This window comes from Moesziomyces antarcticus, assembly GCF_000747765.1.
Source record: "Moesziomyces antarcticus DNA, scaffold: scaffold_v10017, strain JCM 10317, whole genome shotgun sequence".
Classification (NCBI taxonomy): domain Eukaryota; kingdom Fungi; phylum Basidiomycota; class Ustilaginomycetes; order Ustilaginales; family Ustilaginaceae; genus Moesziomyces; species Moesziomyces antarcticus.
In genome coordinates this window covers 189,750-207,794 of record NW_014638993.1, presented here as the reverse complement: position 1 = coordinate 207,794, position 18,045 = coordinate 189,750, and the positions used below count along the sequence as shown (strand labels likewise).

The following is an 18,045-nucleotide window of genomic DNA, read 5'->3' as shown; positions in this document are numbered from 1 at the left end:
GAATCGACGGGAGGCAGCTGCGATCACGCCATGGGGATGCCTGCCGGATTGTTTGCCGAAAAGATGAAGAGGTTGTTGGTGGCTGCGATGGCGATGGTGTTCTCGCGCGGATGGAAGCTGGCATGCAGGATCTTCTTGTTAAAGTCCGGATTGTCGAGGTTGACCTGGCCTGGTGCGCCGAGCGTGCTGTTGGCGCCCTTGTTGCCCTTCTTGCCCGCGCCCGCCATGCGCTTGGCCTTGAACGCCGACTTGTCCGCCTGCAGCACCACGTCGGAGCTGTCGTCCTTATCAAACACGTGGAAGTAGTTGTTGTAGCTGCCCGTCAGCACCTTCTTGCCGTCCGGTCCCCACAGCGCCTCGAACTTGTCAAAGATGCAGTCGTTCTCGTACAGGTCGCACAGCTTGGAGCGCAGATGGTCGTGGATGGGGATCGTCTTGACCGGCTTGTTGTCCATATTGACGTCCCAGATCTTGAGCGTGAGGTAGTCGCGCGACAGGATGTAGCGTCCGTCGCGGCTGAACTTGACGTCGGATATGCTGCTGATGATCTCGCTGAAGAACGACTTGGTCGACGGATCCTCCTCCTCCTCGAACTGCTTGGCGTGCGCATCGCACAGCGCCGAGTCGCGCATGTCGGCCAGCTTGATCGTACCCTTGGAACTCGAGTAGACAAACTGGTTGCAGTGGATCGGGTGGAATTCGGCGGCCGTGATGACCTCTGTGAGCTCTTCCATGTTGACGGGCTTGATGTCGACGATGTTGAAACTTTGGTCGCTGATGTTGAGGTTCCACAGGTTGATACGCAGGTCGTCTGCACTGATATACGTCTCGCCATCCGAGTTGACCGAGACCGAGTTGATGTGGTACGCATGCGCGTTGGCGAAGATCTTCCTTGGGACCGCGGCGATGATGGTGTCGACGGGTGTGAGACGAGGCAGACGCAGACCGATACCGCTGCCGACGACGGGTTTGGGGATGGGCAGTAGTGATGGATGCACGTCTGGGTCGCGCATCTGACCGTACTCGGTTCCGTTGTGATTGTTCTCGGCGACGAGCTTGAGCGTCTTTTCGAACACCTTCCAAAGCTTGATGGTCTTGTCTGTTGGGGCGGGAAGCGGCAGAAAGCGATCAGCATCGTATGTTCGCGGACAAGCAGCATTGAGGTGCACTTACCATTTGTGCTCAGCAAGAAGTGGGCGGCGTTTTGCCTCCTGCACCACTTGATCTTGTTTATCTTTTCCTCGATCTCGAGCGACTTGAGATAGTCGAACTCGGGCTCGTGTGACTGGAATTCGGTGTGGAACTTATACTCGCAACCCTTTTTCTGATGGGTTGAAAAGCCGGACGAGCAATGAGATGGGCGCGGTGGTCAGCTGATGTCAGAGCAGGCACGGACCTGCATCCACAGGAGTCAGAAGAAGTAACTCACGGAGTCGTTGCGCTCGAACAGAACCACACGACCACCCTTGTCACCCGTAGCGAGGTAGTCGCCAGTGTGATCAAACTCGACGGTTGAGATGATGTCGGCTGTACATCAGCAGGAACGCCGGAAGGAAGAGTGGAGATGATATCAGCGGTCCGAATCTGATTCCAGGATGAGCAGCAAGAAGCGGATGGCCACGCATTCGAACGGGATCGTCGTCTCTGCGCGGGGTTCGGCGACATCCGAATTGAGCAGCCAACGCGTTGCGTCCGCATCCAGTGGTAACGGTAGGATGAGCTTACCTTCGGTGATTTCTTCGACTTCGCCCTTGTCTCCGAAGCACTGCGCAAAGCGCCAGCCTCCTGAAGGATCACCGTCCTTCTCCATTGTGTCGAGTTAGAGGGGATCGCAACTTCGCGTTGGTGTGCGTGCGTGTTTTGTGTTGGCCTGATCGACTGTAGCCAGCAGAAGCGCGGTGTTTGGATTGGGAGCCGGTACGGACAGGATGAGCAGGGTGTAGAGTTCCTGTCGCTCTCGCACGTGTGTTGGATCTAGGTGCGGGCGGGTTCGGATGGAGGCGGAGCGTTGCTCGCTTGGCGTGTTTTCCGACGCTGATAACACGTAGACCGAGCGGATAGGAGGCTGCGGACGGGGCAGCAGCAGCGTAGCCGTCTAGACGTAGGCGCGGGTCGAGGAGAAGGATGCGCAGCGTGTGTTGAGCGTCGTATGATGTGTCGGACGCCGAGCGCTGCAGGCTGTTGTTGACTCGTGCAGAAGCTCACGTGCTTGGACTAATCGCAATCGATGTTCCGAGTGTCGACGTTCGGAAGAAGCACACGTCGATCTTCTCGTGACGTTGTCCGTTCGTGAAGATGGCAAAGGTGCGGCAAGCGGAGCCCGGGTCGATGTTTTTTTCGCGACGGAGATGGTGGAAAGGGATGCGGGCAGCGTTGGTGGAGGGCGATTCGGGTGAATGATTGGCCAGCCAGTTTTCTGCCTGATCGGTGCAAAGCGCCAACGCCAGAGTGGGGCTCGTGCCCAGTCTCTCTCGCTCGCCTCGCCGCCGCGCCCTGTCGCCCAAATACCGAGGCTGTCGGTCGGGAGCTGCGCTGTCTGGATCGGCTGCCACTTTCATCGACGCACACCCCGCTGAAAATCCAAAATTGCGAAAATCGGGCCTTTTGGGGGTGAGCAGGCCGGGTGACTGTGCTGCTGATCAGGGCATTCAATCGGCACATCCCATCGTGGGGCGGGCCAAAAAAAGGGGAAAATTGTCCTGCTCCTCCAATTTTCGAATAAAATCTCGACTTGGAGCTCCGCACACGGCCCTGTGACTGTGGCAGCCTTGAGCGCGTACAAACGAGGCTGCGCGTATGTCGTGCTACGCTGCTTCAGACTCGCTCTCACCAGACTTGCATCGTACATCGGATCATACGGCAATGCCATGACCAACGCTCCTCAGCCTGTGTGGTAGTCGTAGTGACTGTGAAGGCCCAGTCATGGCCTTCGTATCGGCAGACTTTCCCCAGTGGGGCCTCTGAAAGGCTGCCTCGCGCGACGCGAGCTACAAACCCCTTCCACCCGCGCACGGTTCACGTGTTCCGAGCTGTCCTTCCCTGTGAGTCCGCTGACTCGCAACGGCGGATTGCAGGGCTCTGTATTGGCTGCTCTCGCACGCTGTCATGTGCTTCAGAGCTTTTCTACCAAAGAGAGCCTCAGATGTTTGAGTCGCCAGCATGCTTTCCAGGGCGGGTGACAAACGTCATTCGTTTGGTATCCTGAAGCACCTCAGAAAAGTCGGGATCAAACGCCGAAAAGAGGGCACAAAATATGGACAGAAAAAGATGAGGAGAAAAGAAGGGTTGATTTTTGTACGCACAGGCCACGACGGCTCAAGAATACGATATCTGGTCCCGATGTGCCCGATGCCGATGGCCTTGGGCCTTTGCCTTGCATCGAGCTTCCCGTGTGCCTCCTTGGCCGCTCGCACTTTCGAAGCCATCTACATCGAAACCGATGCGAGAGCACCGGCAAGCAGCGCAGGTAGCACCAAAAGGGCAATCCGGGGCAAGGCGGTAGCAACGGCGCCGTTGGCTTTCGATGGAGCTGGCGTCGACGAAGTGGAAGCCGGCGAGGCCGAGCTGGAATTGGAGCTCGAGCTGGTGCTGCCAGAGGTGAGCGAATCGGTGCAGGTGAGATTGGCACCGACGCTTGCATTCGAGGTGAAGCTGACGTCCGAACACTGGTACAGGTGTCCGTGCACGCTGATGAACTCTACCATGATGGTGGCGTTGGTGCCGTCGGCGACGCGCACGCCGGGAACGTCGAGGCTCGAAGCATTGGCGTGGAAGCAGAATTCGCCCTCGCCCTTGATGGCGAGATTCTGGCGCAGGGGAGGCACAGAAGTGCCGTTTGACGTCTTGAGGAACGACTCGGAGCCAGTAGGCACGTCAAAGGAGATATAGATGTTGACCGTCGCCGAGTCGTGATGGCTGTCAATCTGCACAGGCCCGTTTCGGTAGTACCATGGCTGGCGCGGCAGCGAGACGTTGGAGAAGCCGCCGCAGAAGTTGTCGTCCTCCTTGTCCTCGTCGAATCCACGCGTCGTCGGATAGTCCAGGGTGAAGTGCGCAGCTGCAGACGAGGCGAGTGCCAGCACGGCCAGGGGCAGTCCAAACTTCATGATGCGGAGTGTATGTCGAGGCAGATACGCCAGATATGTTGGGGACGGGGCTGGGAATGGGAACGGAGATGGATGGTGAACAGGAAGAGACGACACCACGCAACACCGTGCCCTCTTTATAAGCTGACTTGGGTTCGCAGGGACAGAGGGGCTCGAGTGACAGTGCCAAGCGGACACAGAGTGGGTCGACTGGTCGCGAGATGAGCTCGTGGCAGGCAGATCCCAAGGCCCTGGATGCCTTGCGCGTGCCGCAAGGTGGCAAAGGGCCGGTCACTCACGACTGACGCCGCCGCCGGAGAGCCTGCGGACGGGAAAGGCTCCGAGGAAGCTTGTCTTTCAACGAGAGATTCGGTGGCCAGGTGTGGGCACCGGAAGCACGCTTTATTCCAGCCGAGCGGGAGAAAGGGTCCCTGCGGGGCATGAACGCGCCAACAGCTTCGGTTCGCAATTGCATTCTGCAAGCCGCCAGCTGTTCGGGGAGAGCCTGGAACAAGAATGCGAAGAAAAAAGGCTCCGAGCGCCCACCTCGCTGCAGCCTGTCAATTTGTCTCCTGACCACTCCAGTCAGCGACCTCGTCAAGGCGCACTTTCGTGCACGCAGCAGCTTCGTAGAGAGCGTGGCGTGGCCGGCCTCGTTCCTGCAAGGCTGCAGGCTGTCGAACGACATCGGCAGGTCAAAGTCGAGGTTGCCTTTGCTAAATGCCACGTGGGGGCCATGCTGGAAATTGCTTCAGAATGTTACGCCGCACAAAGTGTCGTTTACGAAAATTTGGTGCGGAACTGCACGGATTGGTAAAGGTGTGGAGGGCGCGTCCGTGCAGAGTGATGTCACTGGAGGCTGCCTTTCGATGGTGGCCGCTGGGCTAGGCTTGACACCTGTCCGCCTTGGCCCCATCCACGAATAGACCCTGAATCATCGCTGTTGGTGCGTCCGCCGCTAGTCGATCGGCAGCCCATGTCACACCGCGTATGCCGCACGCGAGTCTGAGCAGCGCTCTCAAAGTCGTCCGTGCGTGCGGCGGGGTCCGGATTACTAACGCGCCGCTTCCGGACGCGCACCGTTGCAGCTCGCCTTGCATCGCCAACCGGCATGATTCCGTCACTCTCGCGACTCAATAGGCTTACCTATGTCGCTCAACCGTCTTGCCTTCCGACCAACACCACCATTGCATCTGCCGTTTCATCTGCAACCATGTCGCTTCTTCGTACCTCCGCTCCCGTCTTCTCGACCGTCCGGGCCGCTGCCGCCCGCCGCACCCTCATGACCTCCACCGTAAGTACGACGGCGCAGCTCTCCCCAATGAACTTGAAGCTGACGTCCTTCACTCTTTTGCTGTTCGGACGACAGGTGAGGCGAACGGACGATCCTCGCGTGCTCAACAAGGACACGCACTCGGGCGCCTCTGTCAAGGCCGACAAGCACGACAAGGACCCCAAGACGCTCCAGAAGGAGACCGCCCAGGCTGCCAACCAGTCGGGCTCCGGCTCCGGCTCGTCCTCTGGCGCTCCCACCGACTCGGAGGATGCCGTGCGCGGCGAGAAGCACTCCAAGTCGCCAGAGCAGCTCCAGAAGGAAACCGCACAGAAGCACCAGTCCTAATCCTCCAGCCTGACTCGCATCCCGCTCACTCACATTTGCAATCCCAAGCTTCAGCGCACGCTCAAATCAAACACGTATCGACGTTTGCGCGATCCCAAAAGTACAACCATGAATACAGCACGCGCGAGCCGAATCATCCACCACCCTGGTTGCCGAGACCAAGCGCATACGCTTGTGCATCGAACTGATTCCAGCGTGGTGCGGAATTGCCGGCAAAGGCGGCTTGGCTCCCCAACGCAGCGTATGCATCCATCGGGCCTCCCTTGGCGCCATCGCCAGCAGCGAATGCATTCGGCGTCCAGCCGGGTCCGTGTGCGTATGCCGGCGAGACAGGCGGTGGCATTGCTGCGTCCATTCCCGCTGCTGCCTGCACGCTACTGCCTGCTACTGGCTGCCAAAAAGCCATCCCTGAGACCTGCGCGTTCTCAGGCGGATACAGCAAATCCGGACTGCCGAAGCTCGACCACGCCTGCGCAGCCGGTTGCAGACCATACACGGGCGACTGCGACGCACTTGCTGAGCCGGGCCACTCGGCACCGAGACTCATTACACTCGCAGCACCCGGCGACGTAAATGGCAGACCCGAGGGCCGCACCATCGCCACCTGTGGACTCACGCAGCGCGATCCCGCCGAGCCTGGTTGCAGCAATGACGGAGGCGTCTCGATGCTCGACGAAGGCCGTCGAAACACCGAATGCAGCGGGACGCCAGATGAGAACGTGTTGTCCGTCGCCGGTCCGATGGGCGAAGGTGGCTGCGATGTGGGTGTGGCCCTCATCGATGGAGTAGGCACCGACGAGTTGTTCGGAGAGCCGGAGCGATATGGCTGCGAGAGTCGACGCAGCAAGGGAATCGTGCCTGTATGGTTCGGAGACTCCTTGCGCTTCTGCCGGGCGCGAGCGCCCGGATACGGGAGCTGGTTGGGCTCCAGCACCGACATGCCCTGCGTTGGTGGCAATGCTTGGCTTGGCTGCGGAGCCGGGCTCAACACGCTTGGAAGCGGTTTCGGCGGCTGCAGGCCGTGCAGCTCGGCGAGGCGCTTCTGTGCTTCGTTTTGAGCCGTCTGCAGGCGAGTCACGCGCTTCGCCAGCGCCTGCGCCTCGGCGGCGCTCAAAGCCTCGATGGGCTTGGCGCCAAAGTTCATCATGTCCATGCATTGTTGGATGAGTATGCGGCTGGCCGGCCTTGCGAGCCCGATCCTATTGCTTGCCCCCAGGTCTTGCGGCGATAGAGCGCAGACTGGTCCTCGCTGCTGCGTCGCCCCCGGCTGTTGAGGTTGGGTAGACTGGTTGCAGTTTTGACCAGGAGTGGATGCAGTGGCTGTCGATTGCTCTGCCGACTTTGTCAAGACAGAAGGTTGCGATCGAGTTGGTTGCTGAGGCCAGATGTGTGCAGACGCAATGCGGTCGCCTGAACTATGCTCGCCATGTTGAGTCGCACCTGGAAATGCTGTGGTCGGCTGCGATTGTGACTGCGATGTCGTCGCCATTTGGCTGGCTGAAGCTGCATCGCCGGCCTCGGATGCGCCACCGAACTGCACTGGCTCGAGTGCAACTGAGCTGCTCTGCATATTTGCGAATGGCTGCGGGTCCGTCTTTGCGGCAAGAAGCTGCGAGAGGATGACCCACCATTCAAAGAGCAGACTATGTGGAGCATCGATTGGCGGTGCCTGCTGCTGATTGAGGCCGGCTTCCGCACTCAGGGAGAGCGCCGCCTGCGTGTAGCCGCGCTTGCGCAAGTAGTCGCAGAGGTAGACGTGCAGCATTTCGTCGCCTTCCCAAGAGGGGGCGGACGCTGAGGACACCGAGGGTGCCATGATCGCTCGCGTTCGTCCGATGCGTGGTGTCGCGTGCAAGCTTACACGGCTGCCTCGAATTGGAGGGCTTGAGCGAGGCACGCTGGGTCATTGACGAGATGGGCCTGACGAGACCACGCCATCCGGTGCGGGATTCTTGGAGGCGCGGAAGGAGTGGCAAGACGTGGTGATGGTCGGCAAGGGTCCAAAGAAACGTGAAGCGATATGCGTCACGAGCCGTCGAGGGGCCGAATGATGGCGACGAGTGGAAGCAGTATCCAGGAGACCGAGTGCGGGCTGTGGATCCAATCCGGTCGGTTGGTGCGCAGAAGGCCAGGCCGAAGCGTCAAAGTCGATACGAGCAGGTACGTCCAGATCGGGTCACACGAGCTGCGGCGCCCGGATCTGCGGATGAGAAGGCATCACCATCAACGAGGACGATGGTAGAGTGTGAAGGAGGGATGAAGCATCGAGTGCTGTGGCTGTTGTTGCTGCTGCACAGGAGCGATCCGATCGACTGGTCGATGTTGAGGCGAGGCCGAGGACCCCGGGTGGGTGCAGGCGAGCAGAGGCGGCATGGCGGGCAAGAAACAAGGTTTACAGTATGCTGCGCCAAAACAGGGCAAGGGGGGAGCGGGATGCACAGGGCTGCAAGGCATGCAGCTGGTCTGCGCCACTCAATTTGCCGCCGCAGGGTAGGGTGTGCATAGTTTTGCCATGCCCATTGTCACCGGCTGAGCATACTCTGAGCCGGTGGGAAGGAAAGCCCAATCTGCAGAGCATAAGGAGCGAGGCATCAACCGGGAGCTTCTAGACTCGACTGAGAAGATCCCGCACGCCCAACTCAGCACGAGCGGCAGTGCAGTGTCGAGGCAGCGTGAAGAGAAGCGTGACATTTCGGCAGCGCGGGAGTGGAGCTGCACACCGGCGCATCGAGGCGGATAAAGCCACGAAGCGAGCCAACGTCAGGCCGAGCTGGGAGAAGCCTGTGCCGAAATTCGGTCGGGCGAATCGTTAAGCGCAGCTCAGCTGCAACACCTGAGAACTTGGCGCGGTCGGAGTAGCATCGGCTGGGGTTCAGGTTCCTGGCCATCCCCCCTTTCCACGCCCCCCATTTCCCAATCCGAACCGGCCAACCGCGCTCTGGACCGGTACACTCTGCTGAGCAATGCGCAATGGCACATGTCCATGCAGCGCAAAGCCGAATTCGCTGCAGGAGTCTGACGACACAGCACGTTCGGCATCGCCGAGTCCTACGAATCGTCGTGAGCGAGCATGATAGACCGAATCGGATTAGCAAATACTGTACAGCTAGTTGGGCGCGGCTGCATGCCCTCGCTCGAGCTTTCTCTATCGCGAACACCAACTTGGTCTTGTTCTGCCGTTGCGTCTTGGCATCGGTCCGTCTCGGCGAACCGATACGACTCTCTACGGCGGGTGGGGCGTGTGTCGGCTTCATCCCGACGACTTGGGCCGAGACGCGAAGACACGCCTTCGGCACCCACGCAGCGAACACTGGCAACGCGCCGAGAAATGGGAGCACCATGCACCAATGCAACCTTACGCCATGTGCGCATGTTCTCTACCCGATCCCACGCACCCGGGGCGCCCAATTTGATTTTACAGTAGTCCTTTTTCGGCAAGGGGTCTCGACCCTCGCTTTGCTTCTTCGGCTCATTCCCGATCGACACCCCCTCCCACCGCCCAAAGCTGCTGGCCCCACCGCCCCCCACGAGATTATTGATAGCCCACGCCCATCCAGTGTCATCCGGTCCACACACGGCCTGCATGGCATTCACCCCACCTGCCTCGCTAGCAACGCATCGCCTTGCCAGCCGATCCAATCGCAATCCCCCTTTTCCTCAGCCTGCGACCCGGTCCAGGCTCCGCGGAAGAATGCCAAGAATCGCCGTGCGTCATCCCGTGCCTGGTCCCCTTGCAAAGACGCAAAACCAAGCTCACGTCACGTAAATACCGGTACGCACCGCCCTTCGAGCTGGCAACAAATGAAAAGCACGAGTTGGGATTGCAACTTGGGTCAGCCCTCACTGCATCTCGAGCAGCCGGTCGATGGCCGTCTCGACGTTGTTTTCGCAGCCCTGCAGCACCATCTGGATCAAGCCATCGTCCATGCTGGGGAAGATCGACTTGAGCGTCTCCATGCTCGCCGAGTTCTGCGCTGCCTCGTCCGCCTGCATCGCCTCGAGCCGATTCTGGTCCATGAGCGAGCGCTGGATCGCCTGCTCGGTCTGCGCGTTCTCCATGGCCACCTCCTCGCGTCGGCCAGGCTGAAGCTGGCTCGGGTCCATGCCTTCGTATCCCGCGCGGCGAGACGGCGTCGACGGCAGCTCAGCGTTGACGCCCGGGCCAAAATCTTGCTGCATCTGCATACGACGGCGCATGTACTCGGCGGCGGCCGCATTGGGAGCTCCACGGTTCGCGTGAGATCCACCCATACGATCCTCTTCGTCATCCGAATCCAGGTAGTCGGCGTCGTTCCGACCCGCCCTCGAGCCTGCGGAAGCGGCCATCAGGTTGCGTCGGCCCGCCGACTCGTCGTCAAACATGGCTTCGTCGATCGAGTAGTTGCGCTGCGGCATGTTAGGTCGCGGTACCAGTCGAGGCGGCGCAGCCAACACGCCTCCTGCGCCGCCGGCTTGGTACGGATGAAAGCCATCCTGCGCAAGGTCGCCCGTCGAAGGCGTCTGTGGCTCGTCGTCCAGAAGCGTCGCCGGGCGCCGTCCACCTTGCTGACCGGGATAGCCCGCCGAGCGTGCACGCTCCTGCGCCGCAACGTCCGGGGTGTCGAGCGATCCGAACAGCCCGCCGAAAAGCTTGGATCGCGACGTCGACTGCGTCATGCTGGCCGAGCCGGGACCCGAGCCCAGGGCCGGCGAGTTGTGCCTCTCGGTCGATGCGCCGCTCTCGTTGTTGCTGCTGCTGGGCGTTCGGATGCCCTCGATTCCTTCGTTGATCAGTCGGCCGAGCGCACCCATGGGTCGACTGAGCCCCGTGCGCGCCGCTTCGCCGGTTCGCAGGAAGAAGGCGCGCGTGTCGTCGGCGAGCGAGGCGGCCATCGGCGTAAACGGCAGCGCCTTGGCAGCCTCTTCGCCGGGTCCAGACGGCGCCGACACGCTGACGCCGCTCACGCTGCGCTGATGCTCGGAGCCGCCGAAGCCGGGCTGCAGGCCTCTTGGCGGCGGCGTCGACGGCTGGGCGCGCAGAGAGTCCATCGCAGCGATAGACGGCTCGGGCTCCGGTAGCGAAGAGACGGCCTCCTCGACTCGTTTCTCGAACTCGTCCTGCGTGATGTTGCTCAACGACGTGTAGTCCATGGTCTCGATGAAAGCGATCGCTCCCATCAAGCTCGACAGGTAGTAGCCCGACTCGCTCGAGAGGCGGTCCGGATTGCGGAAGCGGCTGATGTACTCGACGTTGGAGATGAGGTGCTCCGGATTCGCCTTGAGGACGACAAAGATGAGCACGGGGATGAACGTGTCTGCATTCTCCTGCGTCGACAGGTGGCGGATCATGCCAAAGATGACCTTGCAGCAGTTGAGGATGCAGATGAGCTTGTCGCGGGGTGCCTTGTAATGGTTGATCTTGAGAAGCTCCTGGATCGAGAACTCGATAAACCCGCGCGAGTGGTCGCCGACAGGCACGTCGAGGTGCTCCTCCTTGAGCCAGCCGAACAGGGCGATGCGCTGCTGCAGCACCCGGTCCCGCTCCAAGTCGTCGGTCTGCACCGCCCAGCGACCTTCCTTCTGGACCGCAGGGGTAAAGGTGTACGGATAGAGGCGGTTCATCACGAGCTTCTCCATGGCCTCCTTGGCGTTCTCGAAGTCGGTCTCGCCGAGGCTCCTCCACACATCGCATTCGCGCATCCTCGCGGCGATGAAGTCGAGAAAGTCAAAGATGAGCTTGATCTGGTCCTGCGTGCGGTACGGCTTCTTGGCAAATCCTTTGATGAAGCTGCGGACGTACTCGGCGACAGGCTGAGCGCTGCGATGTTTCATCTGCTCCAAGAAGCGATTGAAGTCGAACGGCAGTTCTTCGCTTGCCTGGGTTGCAGGCGGTGGTCCCTTGCCGATCTTGATGCCACCGCGCGAGGCGCTGCTGTCCTGACTCGGAGTCTTTTCGGACTCGGCATCGGGGTCAGGGCGCGGAGCTCGAGCGGGCTGCGGTTGATCTGATGGTTCTGTGGCTGTGCTTTTGGCCGCATCGACGTCGGCGCCGCTGCTTTGCGAGGGTTTGCTGATGCTCGTTGGCTCGACTGGCGTTGCAACACGCTTCGGCGTGTCTGTTGACGAGCGCAGCGCTGGAGAGTCTCGACCGAAGGCATGCGCGACGGCTGCCACGCTCTCGGGGTCTGCTAGCGCTGCTCTCTCTGATCGTCCGATCCCTGCAGCTGCCGGCGTCGAAGGCGAGGCTGCTTCTGCGGCCCTGTCCTCCGCTGACATCTTCGCTGCTTCTTTCGGAACAGGGGCCGGAGGCATGTCTTTTTCGGATGGTGGTGGAGGTGGCAAGCTCGGCTCGCCTGACGAGACTGATCCCTTCTCGGTACCAGCCGATGGTTCTGTCGAGGTCTCGGCCAGATTGGCTTTCTCCTCGACCTCGGCTGAATCGTGTGTATCGAATGTCGACGCAGACGGTGCAGATGGGGTCGGCGCATCAGCGTGCGTCTCTTCGTCCGGCTGTTGGGTCGGCGAGCTGGTCGTCGCATCGTTGTCGGCAGCGCTGGCCGTTGCGTGAGGCTTGTCGGCGGTGATGGGCGTGTCGACGGTATCTTCGGCTTGCGCGGCATCGGTGGAGCTGTTTGTAGCCGGATCACCTGCTCTGTCAGTGTCTTCCGATGTTTGATGTTCGAGCTGTGGTGCTGATCCCGAGACCCGTTCGCTGTCTGCGGTGGCTACTGCTTCGGATCCTCCGACATCCGGGTCTGACTCGTTCACAGCGAGTTCATCTATCGCATCGGCGAGCGAAGATGAGGATGTCTCCCTTTCGTTGTCAAGCGCTTGTTTCGTGCCTTCCGAGCTATCATGAGCCGCGCTGGGCTCGGTGGACGGCGCCACATCGGTCTTGTCATCGACCGCTTCGCTCGATGCTGTTGTCGAAGCCGATGTCGACGCCGCAGCCGCAGCCGCAGCCGCAGCTGGAGAAGATGGAGTGGAAGAGACCATGGCGATCTCAAAGCTCGGCTGAGGAGTTGGTGGCGAGACGAACAGCACCTGTCGGACCGCTCAAAGCTGATAAAGCTCGTCCGTGCGGGAGTCATGGACCAAGCGCTCACAAAGCCAAGAGTGAGGCACGGCGACCTGAGCGCCTGCCCTTGGCTCTGCGAATTTCAGTGTTGGTTGGCGGCGCCTCCTCGCCCCTCTGCCGAGCACGCGCGCCCGGCCAAGGGGACGTGCAGCCAAACGCACGCGTTCCTCGTCCTTGGAACTGCAGCTTGAAATCTCAAAAGAGCACTATCAAGCATGCTCCGCCATGCTCACTGCATCCACGCATTCACGATTCGGGCTCTGCTCAGCTACAGATCCAAGAACATCGATTCGTTCTGTGATCGGCTCACCTTGTGACTGTGGATGCAAGTGGCACTGCAACAGTCACTACGGAGAGATGAAGAGTTGGGCATTGCAGGTCTACAGTCTGATGGAGCTCGGTCTACACGCAACATGCGCCCGAGCCGTAACCATGCTGCGGTAGGGCGACGACGTGTTGCTTGGCGTGATTCGCCTCGTCCGAGACGCTCGACAGGCTCGCAGAGTCCTTGCCAGCCCCGGTCTGGCAGCACGGAGCTGCCGCGTCGTCCGACTGCGCAACGACAGCTCCGCCTTCCGATGGCAGGCCGAGCGTGTCGATGTCAACCACATGTGAAGATCCCAGGGTATCCCACGTCGAAAAGAAGTGACCGAAAATCCCTCCGAGCACAATCGCGATGATGATGTAGCCGTTGAACGTCATGGCGATCAGCATGATCAAATACTGGGGTCAAGCCGAGCAAGGGATAGGCAAGAAGAGATAGTCAGCATCAGCGTCGGCTTGCAGAGTCTTGACGAGAAGGCCGGATGATCATCAGAAGGTACTTACAGCGCCAGTGAATTGCACACCGTACAAGAGCGAGCGCAGCAGTTGCTGCCACATCTGGGGACGGAAGCGCATCGAGTCGAGTGCCGCTTGGCGGCATCCGGACTTGTCTTGCGGAATGCCGAAGAAGATGCTGTCGAGCTGTTCCAGCTTCTGCTTCATGGTCGATCGGTCCTGCGATGGATCGGCGTCGGCAAGACGCGAGGCCATCTCCGTCTTGAGTTGCTGTGTGCGGCGACGGGCCTCCCTCCTCTGAACCATGGCGCGCTCCAGGATCCATCGGTCGAATTCGCGGCTCCATCTTCGCACCGTCTCGATGAGGAAGACGATCAGAAACACGCCGATGCACGTGCCGGCAAATTGAGCTTCCGTCCTGATGTGCCACGACGAGGTGAGGACACAGGTGTTGATGGTCTGCCAGTTGCCAAGCATGTTCATGGAGCATGCGTTGGAAGATCCGTCCATTCCGGACATGCCGGACATGCCAGACATGCCTGACATGCTCGAGTGGTCGTGAGACGTCATGATGTCGGAAGCCCTCTGAGGATGGTGACGGTTGGGTCCGCTCTCAATCGTATAGCTTGATTATATAGCAACCGACTCGAGTGTGGCAGGCGGGCGTGAGAACAATAGAAGCTTAAGCGAAGGTCGAATAGCCCCGGGGCGAGGGAAGACCAGGTAGACTGCGATGAAGAGGGGCAGGCTTAAAACCACTGCGTCTCGGACTCTTTTGGAAAGGTGCCGTGCAGAGAAGTGCGACTGGGAACAATGCCGGTGTGCGCGGTTTGGTGGGGTCAAAGCGTCCGCGTATGCAATCGAACAATTGGTGGGGCGCTGGTCTGGCGGATGGGTGCGAGAAGTAATGCGAGAAGAGGCGTTGCAGAGGCCGGCCTGCTGCTGTTCAGGTAGGATGATGGTAGTCTCAAGCCAGCGTTGCGACCATGCTAGAAGGTCGGTATGGCTCCGGAGAACGCGAGCCGCTCTTGCCAGGAGCCACAAGCAAGGACCACAGCGACGGCCGGCAGGACAAAGGCGCCGAGCAGCGAGACAGTAGTGGCAAGCTCGGAGCGTTTTTCTCGTGCTGGGATTGCAGCGAGGAGGCTCCCACTTTCTGCCCCCTTTGTGTGGGCGCAAATCAAGTCGCCCGCTTGGCACGACGCGGGTGCATCTTCCGAACCTCGGAGCCTTTTTCAAGCCTGTCGTGCCGTGGGCCGACAGCTCTATATTTTTTACCTTCCGAAATGTTACGCTCCTCAAGACAGACGAAAGCTGTCTTCGCCTTTGAGCTCACAAGAAGACCATCATCTGAAGATGGTCTTGTCAGAAGGCATCACAGTCATTTGCGTAGCGAGGAGACACCGCGCAACATGTTGACCATCGATCGCATCGTCCATTGACAAACTCATTGATGCTCGCTACTCAGCAGCGTTCGTTCTGGCCCCGAACGGCAAAGTCCGTGCCCCTTACGAGCAGAGGCCCATCTCGATCGATCCACCCACCTGCCGATGCGACTGAACGCGGGCCGGCGGCGCCGACTGCGAATAGGTCTGTGGCTGCGCCTGCAAGCGCGCGAACGATGCTTCCTGCGCCTGAAATTGGATTCGTGAATCAGAGAAGGCGCTGTCCGGCCTCTGCGGAGGAGATCATCGCAGCGTCGAAGGCTGGCCCACGTCAGCGCTTGGGGTGCAGACATTCTCGATCCCTTCGACGGACGATTGCTTGCGCTTCTTGGCATTGGTTGCACTCGTAGCGGTCTTCTTGCTCGTGGGGCTGCCTGCCTTGCCGTTCTTGGCCGCTGCTCCATTGCCTGCACTCTTGGCCGCCGGCGGCTTACGTCCCTTCTGGGTCAGCTCGACGATCGATTCCAAGCCCTCCTTGAGCTCTTTCCGCATTAGGTCAAGCGCCTCCTGGACCTGAGTATGCTGTGTGGTCATCTTCTCTTCGAGCGTCTTGATGCGACCAAAGATGAACTTCCTCTCGTCGGCGGCCCGGACTGTCTTCTCAGTGATCTGTACCTGAAGCGCCAGGATCTCCGCGACATGCCGGCGGGTCTGCTCCTGCCCGAAGTGAGAGGAGTTGACGAGAACTGACACTGAGCGAAGCTCTTCGTGCATCTGTTGCATCCTGTTCTCCGAGACCAGCCAGAAGCTTTGAATAGCAGCTTCGATGTTCTTGAGCGGATTTCCTTGGCCCGGTCTCCAGCCAGCCCCGTGGACGGCTTCAGTCGAACTCGCGATTGCCGACACGTCCGTGCCGTTGCGTGCAGGCGCAGATTGCACGGTAGAAGGTGCATTTGCGACGCGTGCCATGCTCTGCCTCTTTGCCTGCGTCACTTGACTGCCTTGGCTCTCGCGGCGGGTGGGTGCATCGGAGATGGACTCTCTGGAGAGAACATCGTTCAAGATGGATGCGCTAGAGGTCTGCGAAGACAGATCACCAGCGAGATGAGGCTGAAAGTGGCCGTTCGCAGGATACGACATGTTCTGAACACGGATAGACGGCTGAAACGACGCAAAAGAATCTTCGACGGCATCCATAGACGTCGAAGTTGGAACCTGCCCGCTGGGCTGCCAGGAATTGTAGTTGATGGTGGCAGAGAGAGTCTGTTGCACATCGCACTGGGAGACGCCCGCGTTGCCTTGCTGGCTCGAATCTGGCTGAGAAAGTGAAGACATCTGCGAGAGCAGATCTGGGGTGTCCAGTCGGACCATGGCGACCGATCAAAGGACTTCAGCGAGGAAAGAATGCGAGACTCTGCCCAAGTTCAGGCAAGGAGGCTGCGGTCTTTTGAGAGGAAGTCGTGAAGGTCTCGTCAGAAGGAGTGTTCGGACCTTTGGACTCATAGACAAGCAGAGCCCTTTTAAGTCGGTTTTTGCTGCCCTGGGACTGGATCCTGCTGTCGATACTTCGGGTTTGGGAATGGAATGTTGCCGTGCAAGCGGAAATGCCGAGGCGAACGTTGCCAGCTGGGAAGGCACGCCTGACCGAGGAGCATGGGCAGAACGGTGCCCGAATCGCCATGCTGTAAGAGGTTGATTAGATCGAGACACGTCCTCCGTTCGGAGAAGGCTTGACCTGACCGATGATGGCCGATCAAGCTTGAGCGATCGTACTTTGCGAACCTAGATCCGCCGACCACTTCAGGAATTCAAGAATCGCATCCAATCAGGAGGGATTGACGCATGACGATGCTTGCTTCAGAGTGTTACCGGCCCTACAGGGACGGCAGCGTGCCGACTCAATTTCGGCGAGACGCTTGGCTTCATGCTCGAGAACTTTGTTTCTTCCTGCAGGCCCAGCACCGAGCCGATGTTGATGGGCGCGGATGAGCTAGCATAGTAGGCTTTGCCGACCTAAGTTTCCCAACAAACGAGGGGTAGCAGCTTGGATGCCGAAGCCAAGCACACTCTAGGTCGAGAAGAAACACAAGCGCAGCTCTTGGCTCGCCATGCTCATGCGCTTGCTTGCTCGTCGGATGGCTGCCGAAGCGATCGCATGGGCCTTTTGAGCTCAAACAACATTGCTTGCATGAGGACGGAAAGCGGCGACGCGGCAACAAAACTTTAGCTCGAGTGAGCCCGGGCCACCGCAACATCCGGCACCTGTCATCTCTGCTTAGAAAGACTAAGTGACAGAACTCAAAGCCGATGTGATCTCAACTTTATTCACGGCACTGACCACCTTGGCTCGCCCTGCATAGCGAGTCGGTGGACGGAAAAGCCGCGGAGGCCGACCGAGAGGGCATGGGCAGGAGGCAACTACGATGCCGTTCTGTATCCACATGTGTGCTTCATGCTTCTCTCTGAATGCGATGGGCGAGTTTGTCCGCCTCTATGAAATGCCGAGCCCGTCTTGAGCATCCCATGGCGAGCCAACGAAGCACGCACACGAGCTCAAAACTCAGAGAGCAACGACCCACCTGCCAGATTTGACGGTCCTGTCCGAGCTGAAATATGCATAACAGGCGGGCTCGGAAGACTCGCGTGGACTGCAGAGCGAAGCTCTCACGGTGCTGCTCTGAAGCATGAAGTCGCCTGTGGGAAGGCAGAGCTTGACTCTGGCTCATGGCATAGGCTTTGGCTCGAAGCGTGGGATGGGTAAATTGAGCCGTTGGCGGAATATGAAGTGCCGCCCGCGCTCAGGCCAGCCACCCAGCCCCACTTCCACGCAAGCAAGGTCAGGCGGTGTGATTTCTCAAAAAATCGCGGCACAGCTGGCTGCGATGGGCGAGCCTCGAAGCTCCAACGCGACTTCCGCAACCCGTGATTTCGAGCGTTGTGCGGAGAGCTTGCTTGCTGGTCACGTCAGGTGTTGCTCTCAAGCTTTCCTTCCACATCACCGACCGATCCCGAACACCTTCCAGACGTCATTCCCGGCTTCGACTCAGGCTTCTGCTTCGAAGTACGGACAATCGATAGCCGGCGAAGCACTGCTCAGTCCTCGTCTTCGGCCAGCAT

At 59.8% G+C, this 18,045-nt stretch overlaps 6 protein-coding genes across 6 annotated transcripts; 1 reads left to right on the top strand and 5 right to left on the bottom strand.

Annotated features, from left to right (window-relative positions):
• Positions 1–23: 23 nt before the first annotated feature.
• PAN0_017c5468 (protein phosphatase 2A regulatory subunit PR55) lies at positions 24–1,810 on the bottom strand (the record flags this gene model as incomplete). The annotated part of the gene is made up of 4 exons (XM_014799042.1): positions 24–1,099; positions 1,174–1,324; positions 1,430–1,527; positions 1,726–1,810. The coding sequence occupies 4 exons, from the start codon at positions 1,808–1,810 to the stop codon at positions 24–26; spliced, it is 1,410 nt and encodes a 469-aa protein (XP_014654528.1).
• Positions 1,811–3,425: 1,615 nt separating this feature from the next.
• Positions 3,426–4,106, bottom strand: PAN0_017c5467 (uncharacterized protein; the record flags this gene model as incomplete). Its single annotated transcript, XM_014799041.1, has 1 exon — positions 3,426–4,106. The coding sequence occupies one exon, from the start codon at positions 4,104–4,106 to the stop codon at positions 3,426–3,428; it is 681 nt and encodes a 226-aa protein (XP_014654527.1).
• A 969-nt stretch (positions 4,107–5,075) lies between these two features.
• On the top strand, positions 5,076–5,706 carry PAN0_017d5466 (uncharacterized protein; the record flags this gene model as incomplete). Its single annotated transcript, XM_014799040.1, has 3 exons — positions 5,076–5,115; positions 5,174–5,379; positions 5,455–5,706. 3 exons carry the CDS (start codon positions 5,076–5,078, stop codon positions 5,704–5,706), a joined length of 498 nt encoding a protein of 165 aa, XP_014654526.1.
• A 133-nt stretch (positions 5,707–5,839) lies between these two features.
• PAN0_017c5465 (uncharacterized protein) lies at positions 5,840–7,522 on the bottom strand (the record flags this gene model as incomplete). The annotated part of the gene is made up of 1 exon (XM_014799039.1): positions 5,840–7,522. The coding sequence occupies one exon, from the start codon at positions 7,520–7,522 to the stop codon at positions 5,840–5,842; it is 1,683 nt and encodes a 560-aa protein (XP_014654525.1).
• A 2,024-nt stretch (positions 7,523–9,546) lies between these two features.
• Positions 9,547–14,113, bottom strand: PAN0_017c5464 (uncharacterized protein; the record flags this gene model as incomplete). The annotated part of the gene is made up of 5 exons (XM_014799038.1): positions 9,547–12,729; positions 12,925–12,943; positions 13,074–13,110; positions 13,195–13,486; positions 13,592–14,113. 5 exons carry the CDS (start codon positions 14,111–14,113, stop codon positions 9,547–9,549), a joined length of 4,053 nt encoding a protein of 1,350 aa, XP_014654524.1.
• A 1,118-nt stretch (positions 14,114–15,231) lies between these two features.
• On the bottom strand, positions 15,232–16,299 carry PAN0_017c5463 (uncharacterized protein; the record flags this gene model as incomplete). The annotated part of the gene is made up of 1 exon (XM_014799037.1): positions 15,232–16,299. One exon carries the CDS (start codon positions 16,297–16,299, stop codon positions 15,232–15,234), a length of 1,068 nt encoding a protein of 355 aa, XP_014654523.1.
• Between the last annotated feature and the right edge of the window lie 1,746 nt (positions 16,300–18,045).